The 17424-nt window shown below is 41.6% G+C and overlaps 1 protein-coding gene across 4 annotated transcripts in view; it reads right to left on the bottom strand.

Annotated features, from left to right (window-relative positions):
- Positions 1-17424, bottom strand: part of GABRA3 (gamma-aminobutyric acid type A receptor subunit alpha3) — a 765781-nt gene that overhangs the window by 232332 nt on the left and 516025 nt on the right. For all 4 annotated transcript variants that reach the window (XM_075835629.1, XM_075835628.1, XM_075835630.1 and 1 more), the window contains one exon: positions 15549-15769. In XM_075835629.1, the coding sequence (XP_075691744.1) occupies positions 15549-15769 (221 nt within the window). The remainder of the gene's footprint in view (positions 1-15548; positions 15770-17424) is intronic.

The raw sequence follows: 17424 nt of genomic DNA, 5'->3' as shown, positions 1-17424 counted from the left end.
TTCCGCGCGTACCTGCCGGGTAAGAGGGCAAGGTATGGCGTGAAGATGTATAAGCTGTGAGAGTGCATCAGGGTATACCTACAGGTTTAGGATATATGAAGGAAAGGCCACCCCCAAACCAGACTGCATCCTGGACTACAATAGGTACATGATCAAGCCTTGAAGCCCTACAGCGCTATGCGGTGTGGTATAAGAAGCTGGCTGTGCACATCATACAGATGGCTTTGTACAATGTGTACGTGCTACGTCGATGTGCAGGCCAGACGGGAACTTTCCTGGAATTTCAAGAGGTGATTATCAAGAACCTAATCTTTAGGGACCAAGAAGGGGGGGCGCCCAGTACTTCTGGAAGCGAGGCCACACGCATCGTACCAGGGCAACACTTTCCAGGAGAAGTTCCCCAAACTGGCAAGAAGGGAAAAAGTCAAAAGAGGTGCAAAGTCTGCTATAAGAGGGCGATAATGGATGACACAATATATCAATGTGACACGTGTCCCGAATAACTAGAGCTCTGTATGAAAGAGTGTTTTAAAATTTATCATACATCCCTTGGTTTATAATTTACCCCAATTTTACTTACCCTGATGCACGCCACACAGCTTTTCCCCCCTCGTCTTTCCCCTCTGAGCCCTGCTGTGTGTCCAGGCAGCTGATAACAGCCACATGTAGGGTATTGCCATACCCGGGAGAACCCACATTACAGTTTATGGGGTGTAGGTCTACGGTCAAAATGCTCACTACACCTCTAGATGAATGCCTTAAGGGTGTAGTTTTTAAAACGGGGTCACTTCTTGCGGGTTTCAACTGTACTGGTACCTCAGGGGCTTCTGCATACATGACTTCGCACTAGAAAATCCCCAGTAGGCCAAATGGTGGTCCTTTCCTTCTGAGCCCTCCCATGGGCCCAAACGGCAGTTTATCACAACAAATGGGGTATTGCGGCACTCAGAACAAATTGTGCAACAGAATGGGGTATTTTGTTTCTTGTGAAAATAAGAAATTTTCAGCCAAAACTACATATTATTTGAAAAAAATAATTTTGTTTTCATTCCCAGCCCAATTCAACTAAGTTCTGTGAAAAAACTATGGGGTCAAAATGGTCACAACACCCATAAATGAATTCCTTGAGGGGTGTAGTTTCCAAAATGGGGTCATTTGTGATTGGTTTCTATTGCTTTGATACCTCTGGGGCTCTGCAAATGCGACATGGCACCCGAAAACCAATCCAGCAAAATCTGGACTCCAAAGAACACACAGCGCTCCTTTCCTTCTGAGCCCTCCCATGGGCCCAAACGGCAGTTTATCACCACAAATGGGGTATTGCCGCACTCAGGACAAATTGGGCAACAAAATGGAGTATTTTATTTCTTGTGAAAATAAGAATTTTTGAGCTAAAATGACATATTATTGGAAAAAATATATATTTTTTTAATTCCCAGCCCAATTCAAATAAGTTCTGTGAAGAAACTATGGAGTCTAAATGGTCACATTACCCATAAATCAATTCCTTGAGGGATGTAGTTTCCAAAATGGGGTCACTTCTGGTGGGTTTCCATTGCTTTGATACCTCTGGGGCTCTTCAAATGCGACATGGCACCCGAAAACCAAACCAGCAAAATCTGTACTCCAAAGAACACACAGCGCTCCTTCCCTTCTGAGGCCTCCCATGGGCCCAAACGGCAGTTTATTGCCACAAATGGGGTATTAATGCACTCAGGAGAAATTGGGCAACAAAATTGAGTATTTTGTTCCCTGTGAAAATAAGAAATTTTGATAAAAAATTACATCTTATTGGAAAAAATGTCATTTTTTTAATGTCACAGCCCAATTGAAATAGGTGCTGTGAAAAAACTGTGTGATCAAAATGCTAACAACAACCATAAATGAATTCCTTGAGGGGTGTAGTTTCCACAATGGGGTCACTTTTGGTGGGTTTCCATTGCTTTGATACCTCTGAGGCTCTGCAAATGCGACATGGCACCCGAAAACCAATCCAACAAAATCTGGACTCCAACAAACATATAGCGCTCCTTTCCTTCTGAGCCCTCCCATGGGTCCAAACGGCAGTTTATCACCACAAATGGGGTATTGCCACACTAAGGACAAATTGGGCAACAAAATGGGGTATTTTGTTCCCTGTGAAAATAAGAAATTTTGATCACAAATGACATTTTATTGGAAAAAATGCCATTTTTTTTCATTTCACAGCCCAATTCAAATACGTGCTGTGAAAAAACTGTGCGGTCAAAATGGTAACAACAACCCTAAATGAATTCCTTGAGGGGTGTAGTTTTCAAAATGGGGTCACTATTGGGGGATTCCTACTGTTTTGTTACCTCAACACCTCTTCAAACCTGGCATGCTGCCTAAAATATATTCTAATAAAAAAGAGGACTCAAAATGCACTAGGTGCTTCTTTGCTTCTGGGGCTTGTGTTTTAGTCCACGAGCGCAGTAGGGCCACATGTGGGACATTTCTAAAAACTGCAGAATCTGGACAATTCATATTTAGTAGTGTTTCTCTGGTAAAATCTTCTGTGTTACAGAAAAAAAAATGAATAAAATTGAAATTCAGCAAGAAAAATGCAATTTGCAAATTTCACCTCCACTTTGCTTTAATTCCTGTGAAATGCCTGAAGGGTTAAAAAAACTTTCTAAATGCTGTTTTGAATACTTTGAGGGGTCTAGTTTTTAAAATGGGGTGTTTTATCAGGGTTTCTAATACATAGGCCCCACAAAGCCACTTCAGAACTCAAGAGGTACCTTAAAAAAAAGGCTTTTGAAATTTTCTTAAAAATATGAGAAATTGCTGTTTATGTTCTAAGCCTTGTAACGTCCAAGAAAAATAAAAGAATGTTCAAAAAACGATGCCAATCTAAAGTAGACATAAGGGAAATGTGAACTAGTGACTATTGTGGGTGGTATAACCATCTCTTTTACAAGCAGATGCATTTAAATTCCGAAAAATGCAATTTTTTCAAAGTTTTCTCTAAATTTTGCAATTTTTCACCAATAAACACTGAATATATCGACCAAATTTTACCACGAACATGAAGCCCAATGTGTCACGAGAAAACAATCTCAGAATCGCTTGGGTAGGTTTAAGCATTCCGACGTTATTACCACATAAAGTGAAATATGTCAGATTTGAAAAATGGGCTCTGAGCCTTAAGGCCAAAACTAGGCTGCGTCCTTAAGGGGATAAAAGCTGCTCCCCATCCTTGGCTCCCTCGAGGAAACCTCCTGTTCCCGTTCTCACCCCTGAGGGGGTGGAATTCGAGGTGGCCAAGATTGTGGACAGCAAGATGGTCCAAGGCTCCCTCCAGTACCTGGTCCATTGGAGAGGATACGGGCCTGAGGAGAGGACTAGGGTACCCGCCCGGGATGTTCACGCTGGTGTATTGGTCAGGAAGTTCCAACTTTGTTTCCCCAATAAACCAGGTCCACTTAGAAAGGGTCCGGTGGCCCCTCATAAAAGGGGGGGGGGTACTGTAAAGGATCTGCCAGGCACAACTTCTGTGTATACGCCCATCAGGTAATCAGTCTGCACCTGAGTCTATGTCTCTGAGACTGACTCCATCTTCCACCACTCAGGATTGCAGGCTTAGGAGTGGGAGAGCCTATCGCAGCCTGGTCAGACGGAGCTAGCGCCCACCCTCTGTCTATTTATACCTGCCTTTCCTGTTCCTCCTTTGCTTGTGATTCTTCTCGTGTGGTTTCCTGGCCCTCCTACAGCTTCTAACTATTTGACCCTGCTCCATACTGACCCTGGCTTACTGACTGCTCTCCTGCTCTGCGTTTGGTACCTCGTACACTCCTGGTTTGACTCGGCTCGTTCACCACTCTTGTTGCTCACAGTGTTGCCGTGGGCAACTGCCCCATTTCCCTTTCTTTGTGTACCCTTGTCTGTTTGTCTCGTGCACTTACTGAGCGTGGGGACCGTCGCCCAGTTGTACCCCTTCGCCTAGGGCGGGTCGTTGCAAGCAGGCAGGGACAGAGTGGCGGGTAGATTAGGGCTCACTCGTCTGTTTCCCTACCTCCATCATTGCAGTTTTACTACTTTTACACAGTAAAAATACTTTTTTTTCAAAATTATCTTTTTTATTTTTACGCCGATGCAGCTGTATGAGGGCTTGTTTTTTGCGGGACGGCTTCTAGGTTTTATTGGTACCATTTTGGAGTAGATGCGACTTTTTGATCACTTTTTATCACATTTTTTTGAAGGCAGGATAAACAGAAAACAGCAGTTCTGCCATTGTTTTTTATTTTATTTTTTATGGCGTTCACCGTGCGGATTAAATAATGTAATAGCTTTATAGGTGGGGTTGTTACGGACACGGCAATATCAAATATGTGTAATGTTTTACTTTTTTTTTATATTAAAGTATTTTATAAGGGAAAAAGTGTGTTTTTCCTTTTTTTTTTTGGGGGGGGGGGGGTTTATTTATTTATTATTAACTTTATTAAACTTTTTGATAACTTTATTTTTTGTCCCACTAGGACTTCACTATGCGATCTTCTGATTCCTTTTAAAATACAGTTCAATTCTTCTGTATTGCAGTGTATTATTGTATTTATTATTGTATAATATTATTGTATTATTAGTGTAAAACTGACAGGCACCTACTAGGTCATGCCTCAGGCATGGCCTAGCAGGCATCCACTACAGGCAGACCTGTGTGGGCCCTTCTTAGGTTCCTGTCTGCCATAGAAGCCATTTGCACCCTGCGATTGCAATTGCAGGGTGACGGTGGGGTGAAAGAGGGAGCACCCTCCCTCCAAAACCACTTGGAATGCGGCGCTCGCTATTGAGCGCCGCATCTAATCGGTTAAACGGGTGAGATCAATGTTGATTTTGATCCCGCCCATTAGAGCAAGTGCCCGGCTGTCTTTAGACCACACGACAACCACTTTGCCGCCACAGTACACCCGTGCGCTATATGTTACAGCGCGTGAAGAGGTGGCGCTCTTGCATAAGTACCATCAATGGCCGCCGTGAAAAGGCATATTGGCGGTCATTAATGGGTTAATCATATCCTCTATATCATTAATAAATAGATTAAATAACAGTGGTCCCAGCACAGAACCCTGGGGTACACCACTTATAACCAATGACCATTCAGAGTAGGAATCATGGACCACAACTCTCTGGATAAGGTCCTTGAGCCAATTCTCAATCCAATTACAAACTATACTTTCTAAACCTACAGTCCTTAATTTAGTTCTTCACCAGGAAAGTGCTGCCCTGGAACTATCCTGGGGACATCAGTACTTGCAGAGGTAGATATTTCTCCTACCTCTGCCCCATTACCAAAGAGAAGGGATTTAATTACCTTCTCCTGGTATCCCAAATATGTCCTGTCATGACCAGTGCTCCTGTAGATGACAAATGAGTTGTTAAATGCCATTTGGACGAAGTACACTGCCAGTTTTTTATACCAAGTTTTTTGTTTCCACATGGCATTGTACGGCTTGAGCATCTGGTCAGATAGGTCCACCCCGCCCATAAATTTGTTATACGCCTGGATGCCGACAGGCTGTGACGTGGTGGTGGGTGTACCACCGCGCACAGGGACAATAGAGTAGGTAGACTAATGAATGGATGTTAGCATCAATACATCCTTCTTGTCCCTGAATAAAAAAAAAAAAAAAAGGAACCCTTCGCTTTGGAGTGCCCTGCTCTCCCTGCGCTACAGGGTCTGGCTAAGAAGGGTTAGGGAGCTGTATTCGATTTTTGCGAACCATCCCACACACCGTTTTTTTTGCTCCACCGGGCACTTGAACAGGGTTACTGAATCAATAGCGCAGTCGATTCCTCCGCTATGGATTCCGTCGGAAAACCGGAAACCTTCCGGAATGGTGACGAACGGAAACCATTAGCAATGTTTCCATCAGCATTGATATCAATGGTGACTGAAACGGAAGCTGTGGTTTCACTTTCACTTTCCGTTGCAGGGTTCACCCGACGGAAACCTCCGACGGAACCCCGGAACGGAAAGCGAACGGTGATGTGAACAGGCCCTTAGTCAGTTTTAGTGTCATAAAATAAAAAATAAAAAAATACTTATTAGTGTACGTTAGTGTTAGTATTTAGTGTTTTATGTAAAAAAAAAAAGACAAAAAAAGGTACTATTATACAATTTTTTGGATACAGCTCTCGACAGTATACAAGTATATGAACAGGCCCTATCTCTGACTAAGCTACACTGACAAAAAGACGATGACTAACGTCGCTGACTCACGCTAACTGACTGACACTAGCTGACGCTGATTGACTGACGCACTGACGCGGACTGACACTGATTGGCTGACGCTGACTAACAGACGGTCTGACGCTGACTGACACTGACTGATGCTGACTAACTAAATTGAGACTGGCTAAATTGACACTGACTAAATTGACACTGACTAAACAATCTTTCAGTGTGTTATGAATTTTAAAAAAAAAACACAACAAGAAAAGCACCCTTATACACTGGGAGAGGTAGGGGGGAGGTTAATGGGGGCTAAAGGGGCTTTTTTTTTTTGCACTTCCTCACACAATGATAAGAAGCTCTGATCCCCACTTTAGAACTCCAATAGAGGAGATCAGAGTCTACAAAGACTTTTTTCTTCACTTCTAAACTCTGATTGGTAAGTCTGTACAGACTAACCAATAGGAGCGATCTCCGACAAGGGACCACTTAGATTGGTCCTTTGTAGTCTGCCTGAAGACCAGGGCAGATGATACGTACACTTAAAGAGGCTCTGTCACCAGATTTTGCAACCCCTATCTGCTATTGCAGCAGATAGGCGCTGCAATGTAGATTACAGTAACGTTTTTATTTTTAAAAAACGAGCATTTTTGGCCAAGTTATGACCATTTTTGTATTTATGCAAATGAGGCTTGCAATAGTACAACTGGGCGTGTTTAAAGTAAAAGTCCAAGTGGGCGTGTATTATGTGCGTACATCGGGGCGTTTTTACTACTTTTACTAGCTGGGCGTTCTGACGAGAAGTATCATCCACTTCTCTTCAGAACGCCCAGCTTCTGGCAGTGCACAGACACACAGCGTGTTCTCGAGAGATCACCAGAGGCTACAGTTGATTCTGCAGCAGCATCAGCGTTTGCAGGTAAGTAGCTACATACGCTGATGCTGCTGCAGAATCAACTGTAGCCTCTGGTGCCGATGTGGCCGACACGATGCAGGACCTGTGAGTGACGTCACAGCGTGATCTCTCGAGAACACGCTGTGTGTCTGTGCACTGCCAGAAGCTGGGCGTTCTGAAGAGAAGTGGATGATACTTCTCGTCAGAACGCCCAGCTAGTAAAAGTAGTAAAAACGCCCCGATGTACGCACATAACTTGGCCAAAAATGCTCGTTTTTAAAAAATAAAAACGTTACTGTAATCTACATTGCAGCGCCTATCTGCTGCAATAGCAGATAGGGGTTGCAAAATCTGGTGACAGAGCCTCTTTAACCGCCGCTGCGGTGTAGCGCAGTGCGGTGGTTAACTTTTAAAGTGCAGACGTAACTGCACGTCTAGGTGCGAGTAGTTACTGCTTACCTGGACGTGCCGTTACGTCTAGGTGCGGGAAGGGGTTAATTCTTTCACAACATCTGCCGTACATGCGTGGCGGAAGTTTAAGGGGTAGGTATGCTGCGGTTGTTTGCTGTATATTACAGCTGACACACTGCTGTAACTGCCAGGATCAGAGATTACTCCAATCCCGGCAGTTTAACCGCTACGATAGAGACAGTGGCATCTAAGCCATTAGACAGAGGTGGGGGTGGGGGGCTTTTTCCTATGTGTGAACAAGGTCTAAGACTCTTTTCAGACATTATTTGTGGACTACGTCACAAGGATAGGTTTGCAATGAAAATTGATAAGTAAATCAATATAAATCTCTCAGATCACTCTGACATGAGCACTATCTTAGAAACAGCCATTCTCCCCTGAAAACTACACTCAGAGGGATGAAACATGTGGTGCGGCTGGGGCAAATGCTAAATCTTTATAGGGGGGTTTCCAAATGCACATTTTTTCAAACCAAGTTATCTTATGCTATGAATAATGATCTACACTTATCAAACAGCATAGCCCTTTATATTACAAGCTCTGATAAAAAACCACCACCTTGTAGAAGCACCACACCCCACCTTGTAGATAATGGCACACACCGTCCTTGTAGATAATGACACACAACCCCCTAGTAGATAGTGCCACTCCCCCTTGGAGATAGTGCCACACTACCCCATAGATACCGCCACACACACACACCCTTGTAGATAATGTGACACACCCCTCTTCTAGATAGTGCCACACCCACTCTGTACATAGTGCCTGGGTGCCCCCCCAAAAAATTAAAAAAACTTATACTCACCTGGCCCTGTTCCCACAGTGGAAACCCCACCTACATGCGCCACTGGGAGGCTGTATGAATGCATGCTAGTTTTTAAATCACAATCTATGTAGCCTATTGAGTGATACTTCAATATGTTATTATAGACCAAGTGCAGTGTACAGGAGCAAGGAGTTCAGCTCGTGTGTGTCAGTAGTACCTGGTTTAGGAAATGAAAACATAATTAAGGCAGTTCTATCCACTTTATTTATATAAATAATGTGTCATATATAATACACTGATCTATATAGTAGCAATATCTTCCATTGCTATTGGTCTAGCAATCTCAAGAAATACAATTAACAGAAGACTCATGGAGAAAATATTAAAAGCACTTTGTTGGTTTTCTGTTTGTGAAATTGATGTAATTGATTGAAGTTTTTAGAGAATACCAATAACACGTATAGTTTTAAATTTAATCTCACACAATTAGTGGGAGCATCGAGTGGGTAGTGTTCACACTACCTTTAAGTTTTAAATAATGTGAAGAAAAAAATACAAGTGTATTCTTTGACATACCCATTGGTTTCTAGCAATTAAACGTATGCCATAAGATTGTCCTTTTTTGTATACAGCTAAATGCGGTATTGAAAGCGTACCTAACCTTTCAGGCGACTTTTCAGAATAAGCTGCCATATGTGCGTACATGTGGAATAACACTATTTCTGGTTACTATATGACTTGTGTATGGCATTTTTCATTAGTTTTCACCTCTGTAAGCTTTATCTCTTATTCTCGGAGCTAGTGGGTGAAACCCAACTGGTATCATTTCTTCTATAAAATTCACACACACAGCAGTCCCCTGTATCTATCTAATCCATATATAGAAGCTGCAGCAGCATGGAAAACATCATACAGTAGTAATCAGCAGTGTAGCTGAGAATCCAGCACTGGGGCGACATATAACTCTTACCAGTCGCGTGTGTCTCCTCTCTTTCTCTCTCTCTATCTCTCTATCTGCTCTTGCTCCCTCTTCCCCCTCTATAGACTTCTATACGCAGCGTATCTTTGTCTCTCTATGCACCTGCTCCTTTCACCTACTCTCCCCTCCCCTCACCATAGATTTCTATGGGCAGCAACGTCTGTGTCTATCTGCTCCTGCTCCCGCCTCCTGTTCCCTCTACCCCTTTCCATAATCTTCTATGGGCAGCAGCGTAGTGTTTCCTCTTGCTCTGCTCCTACTACCTCATCCTGCTCTCCCTCCCCTCTCTATAGATATCAGGGCAGGCTGTGAAGACACAGGAATGTGCTTTGATATAGATAAACCCCCCCCCCTTCATGCCGTCCGTCTCCTCTGCTCTGTAACTAGAGACGGATTTTGCTTGACAACAGAGGGTGGATAGCAGATTACAGGAAGAGATACACCTAGTGGCAGTAACTTCACACAGGGATTGCATAGATAAAGCGAGTACATTTTAACAGTAAATAAATTACAAAGTTAATATATCAGGAATACTATTAGAATAGCATAAGTTGATTTGAAAATTTAGTGTCCATTAAAACGTGTATTTTACTATGCCTTTCAATACAACAAAAAAGTTTACATCAAAGTAAACATATTGGATCAGAGTTACATACATTTGAGCACACTTTTTTTTTAGAAGAAAAAACAATTAAAATGTATACAGTACGTCAACAGCATGCCCCTAATTGGATTACTTTTTCCAATACATCTACAAGGGAATGTTCACATGCTGCAGATTTGGTGCACAAATGTAATATTTACTCTATACATCTGAACGGGGCTATTTCTGCTGCATGTGAATGGATTTCTGTAAACCTCACTTGGATGAATGGGAGAATTGTAGAAATGTCTTCAAGATGTGAATATAACCTAGATTTCATTAGCCAAATATATGCCAAAAGAGTGGGACAGTATATGGTTCCCCGAACTGTGCTGAGTGTGGTAAACTATGCCTTTTAATACAGCTGTATGCAAAAACGCACAGTATGTTTTTGTTTTTTTTATGGGAGTCAATGGCCGACGTTTGTAACTATACAGCTATTCAGTTGCATACGCCTGGGGTATACATTCGGTGGACTATTTCAACCAGTACCGCAAAACTTAATACCATAACATGGTGGGAATGTGAACATAGCCTAACATGTTCGTTCCAGCAAAACTTAATACCATAACATGGTGGGAATGTGAACATAGCCTTGCAGATTCGTTCCAGCTGAGCAGCTGACGAGGGGGAAGGGGTTAACTGGACACAGGTGGTATAAATTAGTCAGCAGACCTCATTTTGAGCTTGCTCTTTCTGAGCTTGGTGGTTTAAGTGGCTTGTGAACTAAGTGGAGTTCTAAAACCGGATTGTGTTGCTGTACTTCTGTATTGTGTTGCTGTATTTCTGTGTTTGTGATTCTGTTTTGATTGCTAGCAAATAGAAGATAGCAAAAACTCACACAATTGAAAAAAAAAATTTGTAAATTATTTATTTATTTATTTTTTTCCCTTGCAGATTCGTTCCAGCTGAGCAGCTGACGAGGGGGAAGGGGTTAACTGGACACAGGTGGTATAAATTAGTCAGCAGACCTCATTTTGAGCTTGCTCTTTCTGAGCTTGGTGGTTTGAGTGGCTTGTGAACTAAGTGGAGTTCTAAAACCGGAGTTGAAAAGAGGAGTTGAAGCCCCAGTAAGTACTTTTCTTTTTCTTTGACAATTGTTCGCTGTTTTGGTGTAACTTGGATAATGGATAGCAAGATTGGAGGTTTTCTTCAGTGCACAGTTTGTCATATGTATACAAGACTGGAGCCGGAGTTCCAGGGTGAATATCTCTGTGGCAGATGTGAGCATGTTGTTCACCTGGAAGCTCGCATTAGAGATCTGGAGGAGCAAAATGCAACACTGAGGAAGATAGACAATTTTGAGCGGAGCTTGCTGCTCACAGAGCATGCAGTTAGTGGGTTAGAACTGGAGGGTGAAGACATGGGTGAGCAGGATCAGGTAAGTAGCTGGGTTAATGTAGTTAGGGGCAGTAGAAAGGGGTCAAAGACAAGGAAGGCCGATCCGGTTTCTGGCATTCCAAGCAAAATTGCCAGGTTGGGTGATGATGCGAGGGTGTCAGTCTCAGAAAAGGCAGCCCTAGTGGATACTGATCTCCCTAACAGCCGGGAGAACAGCCCAGCTAGTAGTCGGCGGGATGGTAATGCAGGTAAGCCAAGACAATTGATAGTTGTAGGGGATTCTATAATCAGGAAGACGGATAGAATAATTTGTCGCCAAGACCGCCTCAACCGAATGGTTTGCTGTCTCCCTGGTGCCAGGGTTCGGCATGTGGTGGAACGGGTGGACAAATTGCTGGGAGGGGCTGGTGATGATCCAGCTGTCGTGGTCCATGTCGGTACCAACGACAGAATAAATGGTAGGTGGAGGAGCCTTAAGAATAATTTTAAAGAACTAGGCTACAAGCTGAAGGGAAGGACCTCCAAGGTTGTATTCTCAGGAATACTGCCTGTGCCATGCGCATCACAGGAAAGACAGCGGGAGCTTAGGGAGTTAAATGCATGGCTGAAGTCTTGGTGTAGAGGAGAAGGATTTGGGTTCCTAGAGCACTGGGCTGACTTTTCATTGGGGTACAAACTGTATTCTGCAGATGATTTGCACCTAAATGGAAGGGGGTCCGCTGTGCTGGGGGAGAGAATTCTAGCTGGGGTGGCGGAGTATTTAAACTAGGGCTGAGGAGGGAGGTCAATGTAGAAAAAAAAGGGGTAGCCAGGTTAGAGAGGGGTCAGACTATATTGGTGGGGGGAGAAACAAAATGTGGGGAGAGGACTAGACAACAAGATAAGGAGATCCTTTCGTTACAAAACATCAGTGTAAATAAAAAGGACCGATTAATGTCAAATCACATTTCTGATAATAAAAGTGAAAAACTGACAGGCAAGTTAAAGTGTATGTTCACAAATGCCAGAAGTCTAGCAAGCAAAATGGGGGAGCTGGAGGCCTTGATACTGGAAGAAAATATAGATATAGTTGGTGTTGCTGAAACATGGCTGGACTCTTCACATGACTGGGCTGTAAATCTACAGGGTTTTACACTTTTTCGTAAAGACAGGACAAATAGGAAAGGTGGTGGTGTATGTCTGTATGTGAGAAGTGATATGAAGGCGAGTGTGAAAGAGACAATAGTGGGTGAAGACTGTGAGGAGGTTGAAACCTTGTGGGTGGAACTAGAAAGGGAGGTAAACACTGAAAAAATTACTTTTGGTGTAATCTATAGACCCCCCAATATAACTGAGGAGATGGAAGGTCAGATATATAAACAGATGGAGCGGGCTGCACAGGCGGGTACTGTAGTGATAATGGGAGATTTTAATTTCCGGGATATTAATTGGTGTCATGGTTCGGCTTCAACTGCAAAGGGGAGACATTTCCTCAACCTGTTGCAGGAAAATTTTATGGGCCAGTTTGTGGAAGACCCGACTAGAGGTGAAGCTCTGTTGGATCTGGTCATTTCTAATAATGCAGATCTTGTTGGGAATGTCAATGTTCGTGAAAACCTCGGTAACAGTGATCACAATATAGTTACATTTTACCTATACTGTAAAAAACAAACGCAGGCTGGGAGGGCAAAAACATTTAATTTTAAGAAAGCCAATTTCCCCAGGATGAGGGCTGCAATTCAGGATATAGACTGGGAAGAACTAATGTCAAATAATGGAACAAATGATAAATGGGAGATTTTCAAATCTACTTTGAGTTATTATAGTGCAAAATTTATTCCTACAGGTAATAAGTATAAACGACTCAAATTAAACCCCACATGGCTTACACCTTCTGTGAAAGGGGCAATACATGACAAAAAAAGGGCATTTAAAAAATACAAATCTGAGGGTACAGCTGTAGCCTTTGTAAAATATAAAGAGCTTAATAAAATCTGTAAAAATGTAATAAAATTAGCAAAAATACAAAATGAAAGGCAGGTGGCCAAGGATAGTAAAACAAATCCTAAAAAATTCTTCAAGCATATAAATGCAAAAAAGCCAAGGTCTGAACATGTAGGACCCCTAGATAATGGTAATGGGGAGTTGATCACAGGGGATCAAGAGAAGGCAGAGTTACTAAATGGGTTCTTTAGCTCTGTATATACAACAGAAGAAAGAGCAGCTGATGTAGCCGGTGCCAGTGCTGTTAATATATCAGTTGATATACTGAATTGGATGAATGTAGAGATGGTCCAAGCTAAATTAAATAAAATAAATGTGCACAAGGCCCCGGGACCAGATGGGTTACACCCTAGAATTCTTAAAGAGCTTAGTTCAGTTATTTCTGTCCCCCTTTTCATAATATTCAGAGAATCTCTAGTGACTGGTATAGTGCCAAGGGACTGGCGCAGGGCAAATGTGGTGCCTATTTTCAAAAAGGGCTCTAGGTCTTCCCCGGGTAATTATAGACCAGTAAGCTTAACATCCATCGTGGGGAAAATGTTTGAGGGGCTATTGAGGGACTATATACAGGCTTATGTGACAATAAATAGCATTATAAGTGACAGCCAGCACGGTTTTACTAAGGACAGAAGTTGTCAAACTAACCTAATCTGTTTTTATGAAGAGGTGAGCAGAAGTCTAGACAGAGGGGCCGCTGTGGATTTAGTGTTTTTGGACTTTGCAAAGGCATTTGACACTGTCCCCCATAGACGCCTAATGGGTAAATTAAGGACTATAGGTTTAGAAAATATAGTTTGTAATTGGATTGAGAATTGGCTCAAGGACCGTATCCAGAGAGTTGTGGTCAATGATTCCTTCTCTGAATGGTCACCGGTTATAAGTGGTGTACCCCAGGGTTCAGTGCTGGGACCACTATTATTCAACTTATTTATTAATGATATAGAGGAAGGGATTAATAGCACTATTTCTATTTTTGCAGATGACACCAAGCTATGTAATATAGTTCAGACTATGGAAGATGTTCATGAATTACAGGCAGATTTAAACAAACTAAGTGTTTGGGCGTCCACTTGGCAAATGAAGTTTAATGTAGATAAATGTAAAGTTATGCATCTTGGTACCAACAACCTGCATGCATCATATGTCCTAGGGGGCGGTACACTGGCGGATTCACTTGTTGAGAAGGATCTGGGTGTACTTGTAAATCATAAACTCAATAACAGCATGCAGTGTCAATCAGCTGCTTCAAAGGCCAGCAGGATATTGTCGTGTATTAAAAGAGGCATGGACTCGCGGGACAGGGATGTAATAATGCCACTTTACAAAGCATTAGTGAGGCCTCATCTAGAATATGCAGTTCAGTTCTGGGCTCCAGTTCATAGAAAGGATGCCCTGGAGTTGGAAAAAATACAAAGAAGAGCAACGAAGCTAATAAGGGGCATGGAGAATTTAAGTTATGAGGAAAGATTGAAAGAATTAAACCTATTTAGCCTTGAAAAAAGACGACTAAGGGGGGACATGATTAACTTATATAAATATATTAATGGCACATACAAAAAATATGGTGAAATCCTGTTCCTTGTAAAACCCCCTCAAAAAACAAGGGGGCACTCCCTCCGTCTGGAGAAAAAAAGGTTCAAGCTGCAGAGGCGACAAGGCTTCTTTACAGTGAGAACTGTGAATTTATGGAATAGCCTACCGCAGGAGCTGGTCACAGCAGGGACAGTAGATGGCTTTAAAAAAGGGTTAGATAATTTCCTAGAACAAAAAAAATATTAGCTCCTATGTGTAGAAATTTTTCCTTCCCTTTTCCCTTCCCTTGGTTGAACTTGATGGACATGTGTCTTTTTTCAGCCGTACTAACTATGTAACTATGTAACTATGTAACTATGATTTATGCCTAGAGCCAGTCCTGCAAAAATAATATATAAATATATAGACCGTATATTTGTGATCCTAGAAATAGATAGAAAGCAGTACTAAAGAGAAGATTTTAATCAACTTATCTCTGGAAAATATCCAACCAGAAGTTATAAATGCTATAATGTAATCTCACAACATTAAACATGTCAGAATGTCTTGATTAAATATTTTGCAATACAGCTAAGATTTACGAGTAAGCTCAAAGGATTTTGCCAACTGCATTTTGTGAACTTCAGTTGGGTACAATAAGGCACACCTGGTTATACTTATTTTTTTTAAATAGTCTTTATGAATAATAGTAGATAATGATGCAAAGCATATGAGCAGCACTATAGTATACACAAAACGTATTACCTCATGGTGTAAAGTAGAGTCCCATTGTATGTAAGTCTCAGCAGCTTGTTGGGCGTGGTCATGTTGTGTGCCACAGATTTCTTTCCATTGTGAAAGAAAGTGTCTGGAGTCCAAATCTTGCTTGCCAACAGGTTATTCAGAGGCAGAGTTTTTATTGGTCCATCAAATTTCAATCTCTCATCCAGCCAACTCTGTCTAAAGAACACATCTATTGTGTATTCCTATGAAAGCAAATATATAGAGAAATGTACAGTAGGTAATGAAAAAAACATTAATCTGAAGGTTTTATATTACATATATAATATTTAGTATTGAACCTCTTCTATATTTTGCTTTTTGTTGAATAATACTCATGATCTAAGTTATAAAATATTTTGTAAATTTTTCATTTTACAATCAAGTTTATATATTTAAAATAATTTAAAATGTAGATTAGGCTTAGATTGGCTTGTAAAATAAACTCTTTCCCTAGATATTGTTTGCTGTGTCAGGGGGCTGTAAGAAGAAAGCAGTATTTAGTTCACAATATATCTTAAAGGCTACAAACAGCTTTGAAAAGGAATTTAAAAAAAAATAAACAGGTCAGTCAGTGTGATTTTTTTTCAACTTTATAAACAGTTTTTATTAAAAATTAGTTTTACTTTTTGAGATACAGCTGCTCTGTATTCTCTATACAGAGTAACTGTATCATTCGCTAAATCCTGTTCCCATCTGGTCCATGGGACTGACGGCTTCAGTGACAGCGGGTCCTGCATGTCTCTGACACCACATCTAAGTTCATAACTTAAAGGTCGATCCTGCATGTCAGAGACACTCAGGACCTCTTGACACTGAACCCGTCAGGTCCACGGGACTGACGGATTCAGGTTTTAGCAAAAGATACAGTTGCTGTGTATAGAGAATACTATAGAGGACCCAATCACAGGCTGCAGCGGTCACATGGACTGCCACAGCCAATCACAGGCTGCAGCGGTCACATGGACTGCCGCGTCATCCAGGGAGGTCGGACTGGAGGTCAAAAGAGGGACGCGTCACTAAGACAACGGCTGGGGTACGTATGAACTTCTTTTACTTACAATCGCTGCGTTCTGTAGCGGAAACTCTGCCCGAAAGGGCTGCCCCTTCTCTCGATCCAGCACTGATAGAGAGAAGGGGCTGCCGATTAGTGCAGTGCAATTTTGCTGAGAAAAAGGGTCCGTAAATACAGGTGGAATATGGGTGACAACAGGCCCATATTTACGGGCACGGGTCCGTAAATACTGGTGGAATACGTGTGACAATGGACCAGTATTTACGCCAGTATTTACGGACATAAAAAAATATGTTCGTGTGCATGGGGCCTTACTATGTAATGTAACTTTGCATTTTGTTAATTGATTAAAAAAAAACTATTAACACTTCTATTTTTTAAAGCATTCTTACTTTCCAGCATTTTTCCACAACTGCCTAAAACTTTGCAAAGCACTGTTTAGAGTTTAATTTATGTTTTTCTACTCTTGTCCAATAAAAACCCTTTTTTTTTTTTAATTAAAAAAAGTTTGGGTTCGTTCCATTCAAAGACTCTTAACATTTTTATTTTTTCCATCAAATAAGCTCTATGAGGGCTTTCTTTTTGCGAGAGGAATTGTAGTTTTGATTGGTACCATTTTGGGGTGCATACCATCATTTTTTATTCCGTTTTTTAATAGGCAGGATCATTTAAAAAAATGCAATTTTGGAATTGTTTCATTGCATTTTTATTTTTTATTTTTTTACTGTGTCTGGCATAAATATAGTGTTCACTTCACTGATCATAGATATTCAAGGTGTGTTTTTTTTCCATTTAAGGCTGTTTGGCACTGAATTCACTAATGGATTGAAAGGAACTTTTTTTTAA

Source organism: Rhinoderma darwinii, chromosome 8 (genome assembly GCF_050947455.1).
Source record: "Rhinoderma darwinii isolate aRhiDar2 chromosome 8, aRhiDar2.hap1, whole genome shotgun sequence".
Classification (NCBI taxonomy): Eukaryota; Metazoa; Chordata; class Amphibia; order Anura; family Rhinodermatidae; genus Rhinoderma; species Rhinoderma darwinii.
This window is presented reverse-complemented; position numbering and strand designations above follow the sequence as displayed.